General features: G+C 61.6%; 2 protein-coding genes across 2 annotated transcripts; both read left to right on the top strand.

Annotated features, from left to right (window-relative positions):
• Window positions 1–654: 654 nt before the first annotated feature.
• Window positions 655–5,501, top strand: CCM2L (CCM2 like scaffold protein). The gene is made up of 10 exons (XM_054081452.1): window positions 655–784; window positions 995–1,162; window positions 1,470–1,553; window positions 1,644–1,827; window positions 2,597–3,051; window positions 3,826–3,961; window positions 4,079–4,130; window positions 4,293–4,440; window positions 4,593–4,731; window positions 4,973–5,501. The coding sequence occupies exons 1-10, from the start codon at window positions 755–757 to the stop codon at window positions 5,248–5,250; spliced, it is 1,674 nt and encodes a 557-aa protein (XP_053937427.1). The 5' UTR covers window positions 655–754; the 3' UTR covers window positions 5,251–5,501.
• A 322-nt stretch (window positions 5,502–5,823) lies between these two features.
• Window positions 5,824–16,104, top strand: HCK (HCK proto-oncogene, Src family tyrosine kinase). The gene is made up of 13 exons (XM_054081221.1): window positions 5,824–5,882; window positions 7,971–8,085; window positions 8,451–8,493; window positions 8,729–8,828; window positions 8,976–9,074; window positions 9,642–9,745; window positions 10,149–10,298; window positions 10,747–10,899; window positions 11,209–11,391; window positions 11,835–11,911; window positions 13,791–13,944; window positions 14,215–14,346; window positions 14,656–16,104. The coding sequence occupies exons 2-13, from the start codon at window positions 7,972–7,974 to the stop codon at window positions 14,856–14,858; spliced, it is 1,512 nt and encodes a 503-aa protein (XP_053937196.1). The 5' UTR covers window positions 5,824–5,882; window position 7,971; the 3' UTR covers window positions 14,859–16,104.
• The last annotated feature ends 52 nt before the right edge of the window (window positions 16,105–16,156 follow it).

The following is a 16,156-nucleotide window of genomic DNA, read 5'->3' as shown; positions in this document are numbered from 1 at the left end:
TGCCCCTCCATCTCAGGCGCTCAGGACACGGAGCAGGATGGGCTGCAGCGGCGCTGGTGGCCCTGGGCAGTGCCGGCCCCTCAGTGCGGCCGGCAGGGAAGGGGTGCACGGGCAGGATGCAGCATGAGGCCACCGGACATAGCCACTGCCCGGCCAACCTCCTCGCTGCCGGAGGCACCAGTGCCCAGCCGATCCCTGGGCCCACAGGAGGCCATGGACATGGGTGCTGGGTGCTCCTGCCAGCACCATTCTCCGTGGCAGGGCTCCTCGTGGGCTCAGCAGGAAGGGGGCAACACAGCCAGCGCTGCCCCAATGAGGACAGGGCTCGTGTGAGGTCACGAGGCAGCAGAACCGACCCACACCCAGAGGGACTCACAGCAGGGGCTGGGGCTGCCCTGCAGCCTGTGGGCACCCCCAGACCCTGCTCCAGGCTTGTCCCAGCCTACAGCAGCCCCTGCCTTTGCCTGGAGCCCAGTCCAGGACAAGTGTCATCAGCAGCCCCAGTCCCAATCCCTGTCCCCATCCCAGTCCCAATCTCAGTCCCTGTCCCAGCCCCAGTCCCAATCTCAGTCCCTGTCCCAGTCCCAATCCCAGTCCCAGTCCCCCTCAGGCCAGCCCAGTCCCAGCAAGCCCCAGGAGGGGCAGGAACTCACATCCTGGCCATCCTGGTGGAGTTTCCGACACAGGAAAACGCAGCGGCGCCGAGCGGGGCGGTGGGGGCAGCTGTGCTGGGAGGCAGAACCGCGGCCCCGCCATGGACTGCGAGGCCAAGAAGGGGAAGAAGGTGCGTGGGGCTGGAGGTGGTGGGTTTTTGGGAGCTGGTGAGACTCGTGGGGACACCTGAATGAGGGGTCCTGCACCCCCTGCCACCTGAATGACCCCAATGGTGCAAATTCAGGGTCAGCGAGCAGAGGGGTGACTGCAGACCCCATGCGTGGGTGCCAGGGTTGGGTGCCCAGTGCTGACACGTCCCTGTGCCCGCTCTCCCTGCCAGGGCTTCGTGTCACCCATCAAGAGACTGGTTTTCCCCAAGGCGGCTCGGCGGCCGGCGCTCCGCAGCAGCGTTTACAGGCGGCCGCTGCACTCGGTGCCCCTCTACCCCCCTGACTACCTGATCGACCCCCAGATCCTGCTGCACGACTATGTGGAGAAGGAGGTGAAGGTAAGGGGGTTTAGGGGTCCCCACGGATGCCTGCTCACAGTGCCGGGGGGGGGGGGGAGGATGTGGCCACCACCTCACACTGAGAGCCACCATCCGCAGCAGCCAGGAGGGTCCTTCCTGCCCAGACAAACACTCAGGGAGGGTGGGCTGGAAGGGCAGGGAGGATCCCCCCGCTTCAGGGTGTCTCTGCACCCCAGCGAGGTGCAACCTGCCTGTGGAAATGCCCTGGAGGAGGCTCTGGGCCATGGGGTGGGGAGCATTACACAGCCCCAGCCCCTTCAAGCTGCTCTGGGTTTTGTCCCCCCAGTTTTTAGGCCACTTGACGTGGGTGACAGCGTCCCTGAACCCCTCCAGCCGGGATGAGGTGCTGCAGCTGCTTGACACAGCCAGGGTAAGAGGGGTGTCCACCCCCAGGTGCCTCCCAGAGCTGCCTCACGCTGCTGGGTGCCCCACGGCCCTGCCATGCTCTCTGTCCCTGCAGCAGCTGAAGGAGCTGCCGCTGCAGACAACGCCGGAGCAGGACAGCATCCTCAGCCTTTCCGCACGCTGCCTCCTGCTCACCTGGCGCGACAATGAGGAGCTGATCCTGCGCATCCCCACCCACGAGATCGCCGCAGCATCATATCTACGCGATGATGCCCTGCACCTCCTCATCCTCAAAACTGGTGCGAGTGTCTGGCCAGGGGCACCAGCTGTGGCACAGCAGGCCCCAAGAACCCAGTGTCCCCGGGGCATGGAGGGCAGAGGTTGAGGGATGTTAGGGGGTGCCAACTCCAGCTGGGGCAGCAGCATGGGCTGAGCACAAAAGCTCACGTTGCCCCCCTGGCTCAGAGAGGGGCTTAGCAGGGGGCTGGAGGCTGGAGAGTGCATTGCCGCAGGCTCCCCATCATCCCCGCTCTGCAGAGCTCCTCATCCCCAGGCTCCTCGCTGCCCCTCAGACAGATCCCAGCTGCATTCCCAGCTCCAATGCTTTTAATGGCAGGAGGAGAGGGGGCTGGAAGTGACCCCCTGTCCCTGTCCTCCCCACACGTGGAGCCCCCGAGGGGCATGGGGCCCTTTGATCAGCAAAGCTGGGCTCAGCTGCCAGGCACACACAAGCTCCCTGGAGAGGACGCTGCGCCAGGCTGAGCTCCAGCCCGCACAGAGAGAGGTCCCCAGTCCCCTGCCCTGTTGCCTCTAATCCCCCCGCTCCTGCCCCACTGCAGTCCCACAGCCACTGCCCCACAGCCCATGCTCCTACCCTACCGCAGCCCAGCCCCACTTTCCCTGCCCCTAAGTCCCCTTCCCCAGCCCAACCATCCCCACCCCATGGGTCTCCCCATCTCTCCTCACCCTGCCGGCGGTGGGGCATGGCACAGGGGCAGGGGCTGGGGGCCGGGTGAGGTGGGCAGCGCAGCCCCCCGCCTGCTGCCCAGCCTCCTATCGCTGCACCAGGCCTGGGAGTGGACCCTGTCCCCGCGGGCGCACACCCCGAGGCAGCCCCGGCCGGCCTGCCCAAGGCCTTCCCCGCCGAGAAGAGGCCAGGGGGCTCCTGGCCAGAGGGCGGGCGCCTCGGGGGCCCGATGGAGCGTCGGCACACCATCTGCAGCCTGGACTGGCGCGCAGCTCGGGGCGGGCAGGAGGGCCACCAGGGCGGCAGCCTGGAGCGGCGTCGGGGCGGCAGCTGGGAGCGGCGGCAGCGCGGGCGGCCCTCGGGCAGCTGGGAGCGGCGGCAGCCCTGCGGCGGCAGTTGGGAGAGGAGGCAGGCGGGCACTGCCGGCGGCAGCTGGGAACGTGGCACTGGTTTCGGCAGCTGGGAGCGACGGCACGCCGGCAGCAACCCCCTGGACCCCCAGGACCCCTGCCCTGACGCCTACTCCAACCTCATCATCCTCGCCGTGCCCAACAGGGTGAGCGGCCCCGACACATGGCCACCCAGTAGCACATGGACACCTAATGGCAATCGCCTGGTGGAAAAGAATCTGGGGGTGCTGGTCAACAGCCAACCCAGCAGTGGCCCAGGTGGGCGAGGTGACCAACAGCATGGCTCAGCGGTGGGGTGGCCAGCAGGAGCAGGGCAGGGATCACCCCCTGCACTCAGCGCTGATGAGGCCACACCTCAAATCCTGGTTTCAGTGTTGGGCTCCTCACTCCAGGAAAGACAGGGTTGGAGCGTGTCTGGAGAAGGGAACGGAGCTGGGGAAGGGGCTGGAGCCCAGGGGTTCTCGGAGCAGCTGGGGGACCTGGAGCTGTTTAGTCTGGAGAAGAGGAGGCTGAGGGGCGACCTCATCGCTCTGTGCGGCTCCCAGAGAGGAGGTTGTGGTGGGGTGGGTGCTGGGGTCTGATCCCAAATGATAACGGATAGGATGAGAGGAAATGGCCTCGAGTTGTGCCAGGGGAGGTTTAGATTAGATATCAGGAAATATTCCTTCACCGATGGTGTTCTCAGGCACTGGCAGAGGCAGCGCAGGGAGGTGGTGAAGTCACTGTCCCTGGAGGGGTTTTAAAGCCAGGCAGATGAGGTGCTCTGGAATGGTTTATTAGTGGACAGGTGCAGGTGGACTCGATGATCTCTAAGGTCTTTTCCAACCAAAGGATTCTGTGATTCTGTGTTCTGTGGCTGCCCACTGGCTCTTGCCCACCTAATGACACCCACCCACCCACACTCTCCCCTTCCACTGCAGGATGCTGCTGAGGAGTCCTGCGCCCTCATCTGCCAGGTCTTCCAGATCATCTACGGGGACCAGAGCATCGAGTGTGTGGACCGCGCCGGGTACCACTACACCTCCACACCCACGCGGCCCTGGCTCTCCAGCAGGAGTGAGTGGCCAGGAGTGGCACAGGGCTGATGAGCAGGGCTGTGCGGGCACAGCACGGGGGGCTGGTGCTATGGCAGGGTCTTGGTCCCACTCTGACATCTCAGCTCTCCCTCTCCAGGTGAGAGCTGCCGGACAGGCTATGACGCTGACTTCAGCTGCTGCAGCTCCTTGTGAGTCAGGGTTTTCCAAGTGTGTCTTTGCACTGGGGTGGGTGTCCCTGCACTGGGGTGGTTTCCTGTCCCACCCCAGCCCACCAGTGGGTGCTGTGCAGCAGGGGATGCAGGTGGGCACACGAGGGGTGCCAGGACCCACTGACCCCCATCTTCCCACAGCGATGGCTCCCACGACACCTTTGAAGCATATTACAGCGGTGCCTCCTCACCCTCCTTCCACCAGTCCCACCACAGCCTGGCCACCGCCTGCAGCGGTAGCGACCAGAGCGGAACAGGGCTGGAGCAGCTGCAGGACTACATGGTGACGGTGCGGGCACGGGGACGGGCAAGGGGCCCTCCTCTCTCCTGGGGTGTGAGGCAGTGGGTGGGTGGGAGCAGCTGGTGGGGCGCAGGTGGGGGGTCCAAGGCTGTGCACTGCCTGTGTCCCCAGCCCCAATTAGGCACCCTATGTCCCTGCAGCTGCGCAACAAGCTGTCACCACAGGAGATCCAGCAGTTTGCCCTCCTGCTCCGCGAGTATCGGCTGGGCATGCCGGTGCGGGAGTACTGCGGGGAGCTGCTACGCCTCTACGGGGACCGCAGGAAGTTCCTTCTTCTCGGTGAGTGGCCAGGTTCCCACCATGGCTACCCTAAGTCACCATGGCTGCCCCAAGTCACCACGTCACCCTGGTGATGTCCGCGCATACCTTGGGGTGCTGGGTGTGCTCTGGAGGGTGATGGGACCCTGCTGGAGGGGATGGGATGGGACTCCAGCAAGCAGCTAGTGGAGCTGGCTGGCATCACGCCCCAGCACTGCCCACCCGGGCAGGGTCACCATGAGGCTCACAGTGTCTATGGCAGGAATGAGACCCTTCATCCCCGACCAAGACATCGGGTACTTCGAGACCTTCCTGGAGAGCATTGGCATTCGGGAAGGTGGGATCCTCACCGACAGCTTTGGCCGCATCAAGCGCAGCATGAGCAACACATCGGCCTCGGCCGTGCGCAGCTATGACAGCTGGTCCCTGCGCTCCGAGTCCGAGTCCTTCAACCGCATGATCACGGACATTACCCATGACATCGAGGCACTGGCGCGTGATGAAGAAGAGGAGGAGGAGGAGGAGGACAACTACTTGTGAGGGAGGTCTGGAACCCAGCGGTCTCCTCCCGGCTCATGATATGGTGCTGCACCTCCGAGCCCAGATGGATGCTGGGTGCTCGGCTCTGCTCGGGTGCCAGGGATGGGGACGTTGTCCCTCCCATTGTCATCACAGGTGGGGACAGGGGTTCTGCACCGCCCTGGCAGCTCTCGGCGGGGCTGGGGGAGCCCTGGGCCGGCAGCACCATGTGCTGTAATTTCTGCAGATTGCAATTAAACGCCGGGGCTGGGAGTGGAGCTGGTTATTAATCAGGGAAGGCGGGATGTGATGCGAGGGTTGGGGGCTGTTTGCAGCCACATGCAGGTTGCTCCCAGGGTCGGGGACCTCCGGGCCGTGCTGGGCTGCCCCGGGGAGGCTCCTGGGACCCCGGAGCAGAGCCGGGGTGGCGGGGGGCAGGTCTGCCATTCCCGGGGGTCCCGGGGGTCCCCACGCCATCCCGGTTGGGTCCCCGGGTCTGTACCGGGAGGTACTGGCAGCACCGGGGAGGGGTGGGGCGTTATCGGGAGGGACGGGGCGTTACGGGAGGAGCGGGGCGTTACCGGGAGGGGCGGGTTCGCAGCCGGGCAGAGAGGAGCGGCGGCAACCCCGGGGCAGGGACCGGGACGGCGGAGGTGAGAGCGGAGCCCGCGGGGTGGGGAGAGCCCCAGGACGGGCACCTCGGTCTGTCCCTGGCTCGGGACGTCTCGGTGCCAGCAACGGGGTCCCGGGGAGGCGATGCCCGGTGGTGGCGGGGAGGGGATGCTGACATGTCCCGAGGTGTCTCGGGGAATCCCGGGCAGGTGATGCCCAGGGCGGCAGGGAAGCGATGCCAGGGTACCCCAGGGAGGTGATACCTGGGTCCCCCTGGGAGGTGATGCCGATGCTGGGGTATCCCGGAGTGCTCCAGGGGGGTGATATCGGGTGTCCCAGAGTGCCCCGGAGAGGTGATGGCTGGGGGTGGCAGGATGGCAATGTTAGGGTGTCCTGGGGTGAGCCAGGGAGGCGATGCCAAGGGTGATGGGGACGTGATGCCTGGGGGTGTCCCGGCGTGCCCCAAGGAATGGATGCCAGGGTGCCCCGGGCAGGTGATGCCCAGGAGTGGCAGGGAGGTGCTGCCTTGGGGTGTCTTGGGGAGGCCATGACTAGGGGCAGTGGGGAGGTGATGCTGAGGTGTCCTGGGGTGGTGATACCTGCGGGTGACAGGGAGGTGATGTCTAGACTGGCCCAGGGAGGCAAAGCTGGGGTGTCCGGGGATATCTTGGGGAGGTGATCCCTGCCGGTGGCCTTGCAGGAGCTGTTGGGGACCCACCACTGTCTGCCCCAACAGGAAGGGCACGGGGCTGCTGGCAGCTGCACTCCCAGAGCAATGGGCTCCCCTCATCCCACCTGGTCCCCACGGCTGGGGACAGGCACATGGGCTGTGGGACATGGCTCTCCGGGGTGGGATGCACAAGGAACGGCTGCTCCCAGTGGTGTTCCCTCAGCTTTGTGCTGCTGGAGCCAGTGGGAAAGCCATGACCACTGGGTCACTGCGCATGATGGTGTGCTGGGATGCTGTAGGGTGGAGTGGCTGTGGGACGCTTGGACCCCCAGAGGTGTTTGTGCTTTGTTGAGCCAAATCCTCTGACCTGCTGTGGGACGGACACAGCAAATGCCTGCTGTGGTGTCGGCACAGGCTGCAGCTGAGTTTCTGCCAGGGGCTGGGCAGGTTTGCTGGGATGGATCCAGTGCTGGGCTTTACCAGTAGCTGGTGCTGAGCCCGGGGCACCCCATGTGAGTGGGACATGTTCCCTGGGCTGTTGCTTCTGCTCAGCCCTTGGGAGACAGACTGGCTGAGGCATTGGCATGCTAGAAAGGCTGAGGAGTGCCTGTGGGGTGGCTGGGAGGTGACAGCAATGTCCCTCGGTGTCCGTGGGAGCGAGGCAGTGCTGCTGGTGCCCAACTGCTCCCTCAGCAAGGCCAGGGGTGCTGTGCACATTGTGAGGCCTCGCTCAGCCCTGAGCTTCCTCCTTCACCTTCTCTTTTCTCAGAGCCAAGGTCTCCCCTAAACAAGGGAAGTGCCTTTGCAGGGGCTTTCCCCGCACTCGCTGCTTCTCGCAGCACATTTTCATGCTGATGTTTCTTGGAGAGCTGGAGAACGTGAAGCGTTTGCATCCGCTCTGGGCTAGTGGCTGTTCCCAGGCAGCTCCACTCCGGCACAGAGCAGACGTGGAGAATGGTGGAGAGCAGCGACCCATGGCAGCATGAGTGCCATGGCCGCACCGAGAGATGTGGGACCCCAAGCGCCAGCAGTGCTGGCTGGGGAGCCCTGAGCTGCGGAGCAGTGACAGGGGTCCTGCTCTGCAAAGAGGCTCTTTCCCACCACAATGCTCAGCGTTTGCACCCCTGGCTGGGGAAGGCTTTCTGGAGGAAGAGCTGTGAAGCTGCTCCATGGCAACTGCTGTTACCTGCCCAACATTTGCCTTCAGTGACTTTCCCTTTCTCTGCATCAGGAGATCTCTTTTCCTCTCCTGCGCCTCTGTGCACCTCACTGGATGCCCTGGGGCTGCCCCAGCTTGGCTCTGCCAGGGGAGCAGAGCCCTCTCTGCCCGCAGCTGGGTGGGCACTGCAGCCCTGGGCCATGTGCCGGCACTGTGCCGGGAGGGAGCTGCTGCGAGCGGGGCTGCAGCGGGGCTTTCACCTCTGTCGCAACGAGTTCACTTCCCTTCCCTTGGCTGCAGGATGGGTTGCATGAAGTCAAAGGAAGCTGGCGTCGAAGAGAAGATGATAAAACCCAATCCTGGCCTCAGCTGCCAGCAGGGCCACTATGTGAGAGACCCCACAGCCAACAGGAAGGTGAGCAGGAGCTGCTGCGCAAGCCTGAGGGCACAGGGCTGAGCCATCGTGGGGTACTCGGCCCTTCTCCTCGCCAGCGCCGCCAGCACCGTGAGCGGGGCAGGGGGCTCAGCTGTGGGGCAGAAACACAGCGTCCAGCACAGCCCGTGCTGAGGCGGGCACAGGCTGAACCCGATGGGAAACGGGGAGATGCAGAGAAAGAGAAAAATGAAGGTGTTGGGAGGGGACAGAGATGGCAGCGCTGGGCAGACTGGCAAGTCGGGAGGTGCCGGTGCTGCCCCTCAGCTCTGGTGGGGCTAAAACCCCTGGGGAGCACAAGCCTCTGCCACCCGCAACATCACTCTGGTTTCTGTCCTGCTTTCCAGAACAGCAATGCCCCTGGTGTGGCCATGCTCCCGCCCGAGGATGGTAGGTACAGAGGGGCCACAAGCGGGTGCACGGGGTGGGAGCACATGGACGAGCGTGGCCAGGTCCTCTCCAGCCTAGTTTGAATGCTGCCAGTCCTGGTGGGACGGGAGCTCTGGGCCTCCCCGAGGGCCCAGATGTGGCAGGATGAAGATGGAGGTGCTGGCTCATGTCCTGGCTGCCCAGGGTGCTCCGTCCCAGCATGGGGAGGGGTGCCCAGGGAGCTTCTTCGCTGCAGGTGCAGGGGACAATGTGGTGGTGGCACTCTACGACTATGAGGCGATGCACACTGGGGACCTGAGCTTCCAGAAAGGGGAGCGGCTGAAGGTGCTGGAGGAGTAAGTGCTGCTGGCAGCCCCTGACCCGGGTTCTCCTGAAGGCTTGCTTGGCCCTGCTGGCTATTTTTCCTGGAATTCGCTCCTGGAGGAGCCAGCAGGGCCCAGTGCCAGGTGCTGTGGGTTGACCTGACACCACCTCTGTCACAGGTCGGGGGAGTGGTGGCAAGCCCGGTCACTGGCAACAGGGCACGAAGGCTTCATCCCCAGCAACTACGTCGCCCAAGCTGACTCGCTGGAGACAGAGGAGTGAGTCCACCGCTTGGTGGCACATCCTAGCCCCGTGTGGTCCTGTGCTCACCCACCATGATTGTCCCGGCTCCTGCACCATATCCCACCCTCAGCCCTGACCCACAGCACTGCTCCCGGCCCCAGCTGCGTTCCTTGGTTCATTTAACAGGCTGAGATTTGGGGTTGTTCAGCCTGGAGAAGTGAAGGTTCTGGGGAGACCTTAGAGCAGCTTCCAGTACTGAAGGAGGCACAAGAAAAGCTGGGGAGGGGCTCTTGATGGGAGAAGGCAGGGATAGGATGAGGGGGAACAGTTTTCAGCTGAAAGAGGGGATATAGAGAGGAGATCTTAGGAAGAAATGTTTTCCTGTGATGGTGGGGAGGCCCTGGCCCAGGTTGCCCAGGGAAGTTGTGGCTGTGCCATCCCTGGAGGTGTTCAAAGCCAGATTGGATGGGGCTTGGAGCGACCCTGATACAGTGGGAGGTGTCCCTGCCTGTGGCAGGAGGGTGGACTGGATGGGCTTTGAGGTCTCTTGCAAACCAAACCATTCCATGGTTCTGTGATCCTGTTATGTGTTTCTGCTGCAGGTGGTTTTTCAAGGGCATCAGCCGTAAGGATGCGGAGCGGCAGCTCCTTGGCCCTGGAAACATAATTGGGTCCTTCATGATACGGGACAGCGAGACGACGAAAGGTGTGGAGGAGTGCCTGTGGCGGAGAGCCGCTGCCCTTGCTTGCTGGCAGAAGAGCTCAGGAGATGTGGCCCCAGCCGGGGGTCTCTGCTTTGCTGTGGGGCAGGGACTGAGGGTCTCCTGCTCCTGCTCCTGCTGTGCGCATCCCTGCAAAAGCCCATGGTGCTACCACGTGTCCAAGCCCTGTGGTGGGGGCAGGGGGCTGCTTTGGGTCTGCTCTTGGTGTTTGGGGCACAGGTGGCCTCATGCCTGGGGCCAAGGGGGTGGTGGAGCACGGTGGGGGCAGGCGCTGCTGTGGTGGCTCTGCTGGGCGATGGCATGGCGTGTGCCACGGGTGCAGGGTGGCCGGGTGCAGCAGGGACGTGAGCTTTGTGTGAGGGCTGCCAGCTCACCCCTCCTGGACAGGCTGCTACTCGCTGTCAGTGCGGGACAGGGACGACCTGCATGGTGGCACTGTGAAGCATTACAAGATCCGGATGCTGGATAACGGCGGCTTCTACATCTCCCCGCGCAGCAGCTTTGAAACGCTGCAGGAGCTGGTCCAGCACTACAAGGGTGAGCACGGGAGCACATGTCCTCACCATCCAGGAGAGGGCTTTTCCCCCAAGCTGGGCAGGCGGGGATGTGCAGTGGCCAAGGGGCTCCTTCCCATCACTGCTAGGCTCCCACTGTGGCTCCAGATGCAACGTGCGGTGACTTCTGCACCTTTCCAGCTTGCTGACCATCACAGCCATGGTGTTGGTGTCTCTGAATGGCCATGGTGCCCTGGACTCCCCCTCCCCGGGTGGCCGGTGCCCTGGCTGCACCGGTACGGTGCAGTGATGCCCAGCAGGACAGGGCAATGCTGCTGGAGATGGGCTGCAATGGCCAGTGTTTGACACGTCCAGTGGGATGTGTGGTGGCAGGATGTGTTCTGCAGCCATGGAGGCCACCGAGGGCTCCACTTCAAAGCAGAGTGGCCAGTGAGACAGCCTGGCTGACGGATCTTGGTGCTCCCCGGCAGGGCAAAGTGATGGGCTGTGCCAGAAGCTCACCTACCCCTGCCACGTGCCTAAACCACAGAAGCCCTGGGAGAAAGATGCCTGGGAGATTCCTCGGGAGTCACTGAGGCTGGAGAAGAAGCTGGGAGCCGGGCAGTTTGGAGAAGTGTGGATGGGTGAGAGCGAGGGGGAGGCTTCTGGGAGGAAGGTGATGGTGAAGGAGGAAGGGTGAGGGATAGGAGAAGGGGGGGGGGAAGGGGTTGTGAGGATGGAAGAGGCAGGAAGGAAGCAACCTGTGGGAGAGGAGCACGGGAAGCAGAGGTGGCCCTGGCCTTAATGTAAGGAGTGCTCGGGGCTTGGTGTGTGGGGACAGGCCTCGTGCAGCAGCTCCATCTGCAGCAGTGGGTGCTTAAGCTCCAAAATCCAGTGGTCCCTGTGCCTGAGCACTGGGCAGCCTGGGAATGGTCTGTCACATCCCTCGCCAGCTACCTACAACAAGCACACCAAGGTGGCAGTGAAGACAATGAAGCCTGGCAGCATGTCCGTGGATGCCTTCCTGGAGGAGGCCAACCTGATGAAGATGCTGCAGCATGACAAGCTGGTGAAGCTGCACGCGGTCGTCACCAAGGAGGAGCCCATCTATATCATCACAGAGTTCATGGAGAAAGGTGCTGTGTGCATCCCTGTGTGGTCACCATGGACCAGGCCAAGCAGCGGTGCTCTGGTGCACTAGGGATGGTGCAGGATCAACCCCTCCTGTATCCCTGGACTTGGCTGGGGGCTCTGCCCCACATGCTGGGAGGGGGACCAGCTCCTGCCACTGTGTGCCTGAGTGTGCTGGGGCAGGGTGCTGGGCAGGGCGATGCAGTGACAGCCCTGGGAGAGGGACAAGGTGACAGGGAGTAGACAAGACGGAGTGTTCCACAGGGCAGGAGGGAGCCCGTAGTCGGGATTGCCCCTCTGATGGATCCCAGGAGTAGGGTGGGAGGTCAGGTGTGTTTCCTGACCAAGTCCTTGGGTTGTGCTTAGCTCCCTGGGACCCTGTGCTGCCCCAGGGGTTGGTGCAGATCCCAGCTGAGCCATCAGTCCCAACACTCTTCCATGAACACAGGGAGCTTACTGGATTTCCTGAAGAGCAACGAGGGGAACAAGCAGCCACTCCCGAAGCTGATTGACTTCTCTGCGCAGGTGAGGAGGAAGGAGACCTTCCCCAGCTCACTGCTCAACAGGCACACAGCGCATTGTTAGCCCACAGGAATGCCCACGGGAGGGTTGAGGTTCCCTGGAACCATTCACCTGCTGAAGGGCTGTCACAGGTGTGGTAGGGCATGGGAGAGGCAGGAAGACTCAGGGAAAATCCCCTCAGTTTGGGGGATATTATCAGGAGGTGATTTGGGGTACAACCAAGTGGGCTGTTATACATCTAGCTTCATGTGTGCAATCATTTGTGCAACCACTGTCTTGTCTCTGCTGCTTCTGCGGTGTCCCCAGATGCCAGCTGAATCCAGGGGCCCTTTGAGCCGAGCTATGGAATAATTCACAGAGGTACCTGTGTAACAGGGAAGCCCGGACGGGAGCCCAGACCCTGGGGGCTCAGACTGGGTTGCGGGCTCCTCAAGCCGGCTGTGCCAGGGTCTGATCCATGGTGCGCTCCACACACCATCTGTTCCCAGCAAGCTGGCTCCTGCAAAGCGCCTGGCTCGGCTTCGTCGCTCGGAGGGGCTGCTTTCCACAGCGCTGAGAAGCAAAGGCTGAAGCGGTTTTGAGCCTGGCACCCAGGCTTGTGGTGGGGCTGAATCACCATGAACAAACCGGTGTGTAGGCATGGCAATGATCCTTCCGCTCTTGCAGGGCTTGGTTACTTCTGTATTTTGTGTGGAGCTCTGTGAGGAACCTCACCTTACCCTGGCCCTGGGGGTGTGACAGGAGCATCCCCTGTGGCTGTTCTGGCCCCTTTCCCTCCCCAATGCTGGTAGCATCCTGGTATGGGATAATTTGGCACAAATTTAGGGCTTGGTCGCACACACCTGAGTCATCTCTGCCTTGATCGGGGCTCATGGCTGCATGTGTGGCCACAGCTGACTGTGGAGACTTCAGAAGACAGAGCTGGGGGGAACCCTCAGGGGTTGTCACGGCCATCCTGCCGCACAGAATCCCAGACTCGCTGAGATTGGAAAAGACCTTGAAGATCATTGAGTCCCTTCACCCAGCACTGCCAACCCCACCACCGAACCCTGTCCCTAATAACAACATCGATGCAGCTTTTAAACCCCTCCAGGGATGGGGACTCCCCCACCACCCTGGGCAGCTTCTGCCAGTGCCTGAGAACCCTTTCCAGGAAGGAATATTTCCTAATATCCAATCTAATCCTCCTCTGATGCAACTTGAGGTCATTTCCTCTCGTCCTATCGCTTATTACTTAGAAGAGCCCAGCACTCACCTCACTACAACCTCCTTTCTGGGAGCTGCAGGGAAAGATGAGGTCTCTCCTCAACCTCCTCTTCTCCAGACCCCAGGCATCTCCCCAGCCTCCTCGTTTGCCTCTGTGCTTTTCTATCCTGACCAAGGAAGCTCTGCAGTGCTGGCAACTGTCACTGCAGCAGCTAAAGGCCAGTCATTATCCCCTTAGTGCAGAGAGAGGGCAGTTTACTCTCTGCTTCCCTTGAGCAGTATTTGGAGACTGATCTCGGGTCTTCTCTGAGCAGAGGGATTTCCTCCGTGGCTGTGGCTGAAGGAGTCACACCTTGTGCTGCAGAGGTGTCCGCAGGCACTTGCTCGTGAGCTCATCAGCTCCTAGGATGCCAGTTCCCTGCTTTTCTCACACGTGGGATTAAATGGGTCATGTCAGGCTAGACCCCCAACCCTGACCTCTTCTGCAAGGTATTCCCTGTGAGGAGAGTGGTTCCCATGCAGGAGGGTCGGCCGCACCTTGTGCTACTTTCCCCTCTCCTCCCTAGCGCTCACCAGAAGCCGATGACCTCGTTCCATTCCTGGTAACAAGTCACATTGAGGGAGTTGTGTTATTTCAAACAGCTTCTTTGCATTTTTCTTTTTCCCCTTTTTGCAGATTGCAGAAGGAATGGCTTATATTGAGAAGAGGAACTACATCCACAGAGACCTGAGAGCTGCCAACATTCTGGTGTCGGCAATGCTGGTGTGCAAGATTGCAGACTTCGGACTGGCCAGAGTCATTGAAGACAACGAGTACACAGCCCGGGAAGGTGCGGGAGCTGCTGGAGGCATCTGAGTGCTCTCCAAGACACTTAAGGGCTGTGGGATTCCCTTAGAACCGCTTATTTATGCGTAACCTTGGTGGCAAGAACCACGGGAGGGACGTGCTGTGTAAAAGGGTAGATGAGGCAAGCTCCTCTCATTTGCATCACTTCACATCTTCCTCTTCTGTTTGTTTGTTTCTTGTTCCCCATATTTCACCACCAGTTTCTCAGCATTTGGATTAGAGCTCATGCTTCCCATTGGATCTCTTTGTCCAGGTGCCAAGTTTCCTATTAAATGGACCGCACCAGAAGCCATCAACTACGGATCCTTCACAATAAAATCAGATGTCTGGTCCTTTGGGATTCTCCTGATGGAGATCATTACCTACGGCCGCATGCCGTACCCAGGTAAGGGAGTGAAATGCCTCCTCCAATTGTGTTCCAAAAGTTGCTCTCCACCTTCTGGGCCCCATCCATGGGATCTGTTTCTCTGTGAAATTAGATCAGTGAAAACAGAAGGAATGGTGAGAAATCTGAATCTCCCCAAGGGAGCAGAGCTCAGAGACAGTAGCACAGGGTCTCAAGATGACAAACCCGTCAGGCAGCCATGGGGAGAAGCCCAGAGCATGAGACAGACATCAAGCAGGCTGCACTGCTCATTTAGCTAAATCAGTGCTAACCCATGAAACACCCTCCTGCCCTGCCCTGTTTCTCCAGGGATGTCGAGTGTGGAGGTGATCAGAGCACTGGAGCGTGGGTACCGGATGCCTCGCACAGAGAACTGCCCGGAGGAGTTGTATGACATCATGATGAGATGCTGGAAGACGCGACCTGAGGATCGTCCTACCTTCGAGTACACGCAGAGCATTCTGGAGGATTTTTTTACTGCGACAGAGGGCCAGTACCAGCACCAGCCATAGTGCAGGAAGCTTGGTGCAGACAGCGGATACCCTGCACCACATCCACTGTGTTAGCGGCAGCAAGCACACACGCCCCGCTCTCCCTGTCCCACTCGTGATCCACCTGTGCATGCCTTCCTCTGCCAGCCTGGCCCAGCAGCCAGAGCCTTCCCAGTGTGGCTGGGCAGGAGGGAGTCACGCTCAGGCCAGGGCTGCCAGATGGAGGAGAAGCAACGCAGGGCTGTACCTTGTGCCTTTCATCCATGCCTGAGTACCTGCGATGTGGCCGGACAGTGGTGGTGCCGGCAACACCACACAAGGAGGGATGGGGCCAGGCCCCTTCCAGCTTCAAATTACAAACTTTGGATTATTATTTTTAAATCAATGCCATTGTACTGTTTTGCAGAAGTAGGAGCTTCAGCTGCAATGGCCTTGGTGAAACACCATTATGCTCCGAGCATGTGGTGCAGTGCCCATGTCCCTTGGTCCCTGCGTACTGGGGAATTCCCACTGGGTTCCCACCCGGGCATGCTGTGCTCCAGCACATTGGCCCATCCTTAACACAGGATCCTGGGATCTCCTCGCCCTTCAGGGTTTCCTTCTTGAGTATTTTCGGCGCTTTCCATGGTGCAATGTTGCCAAGGCAGTGCCAGCGCAGTGGGCAGTGTGTGACGCAGGCAATGGATGGATGGCAACGGTGCTTTCCTAGGCAGCCCCTGCATGGAACCCGGCCTCAGGAGGAACCTCCGGAGCCAGGGGCAGCCCCATGCTGCCCCAGCCCAGGGAGCCCTCTGCCTCCCTGGCTGCTCCACTCACAGGCATCATCCAGCGAGCCCGTTCATTGGCCCCATTCAGTGGCTGCTCATCATCAGCGTGTAACGATGGGTTCTTTGGGGACAAGGAGGAAGCAATATTGTGTTTAAGGTTGCCCAGCATGCCTTGCGGCTCAGAGCCCGAGGTTGTGTTTGCCTTGCACGTAGAGGCAATCGCTGCTTCCCATGACCAATAAAGAGTTTATATACGTCTCGCCTCCTGGACCGAGGAGGGGTCCCTGAACCGAGGGGAGGTTCCTGGACCAGGGAGGGGTCCCAGGACTGCGGGAGAGTCCCTGGACCAAGGAGGAATCCCTGCCTGAGGGGGCGGGGTCAGGACCTACGGGGGGTGCCCGCACCAAACATGGTGCCCACACCAAGCATGGCGCCCGCGGCGTCGAGCCCACCCTCCGCGCCAAGGCCGCTGCCCTCAGCAGAGATGGCGGTGGGGCCTCTCCCCTCCCCGGTCTGCTTGGCATGGCCGCGGCCCCGCTGCCGCCCCGGAGC

The sequence above is a fragment of the Cuculus canorus genome, chromosome 16, assembly GCF_017976375.1.
Source record: "Cuculus canorus isolate bCucCan1 chromosome 16, bCucCan1.pri, whole genome shotgun sequence".
Taxonomy (NCBI): domain Eukaryota; kingdom Metazoa; phylum Chordata; class Aves; order Cuculiformes; family Cuculidae; genus Cuculus; species Cuculus canorus.
Note: the sequence above shows the minus strand (reverse complement) of the source record. Positions and strands in the feature narration are given on the sequence as shown.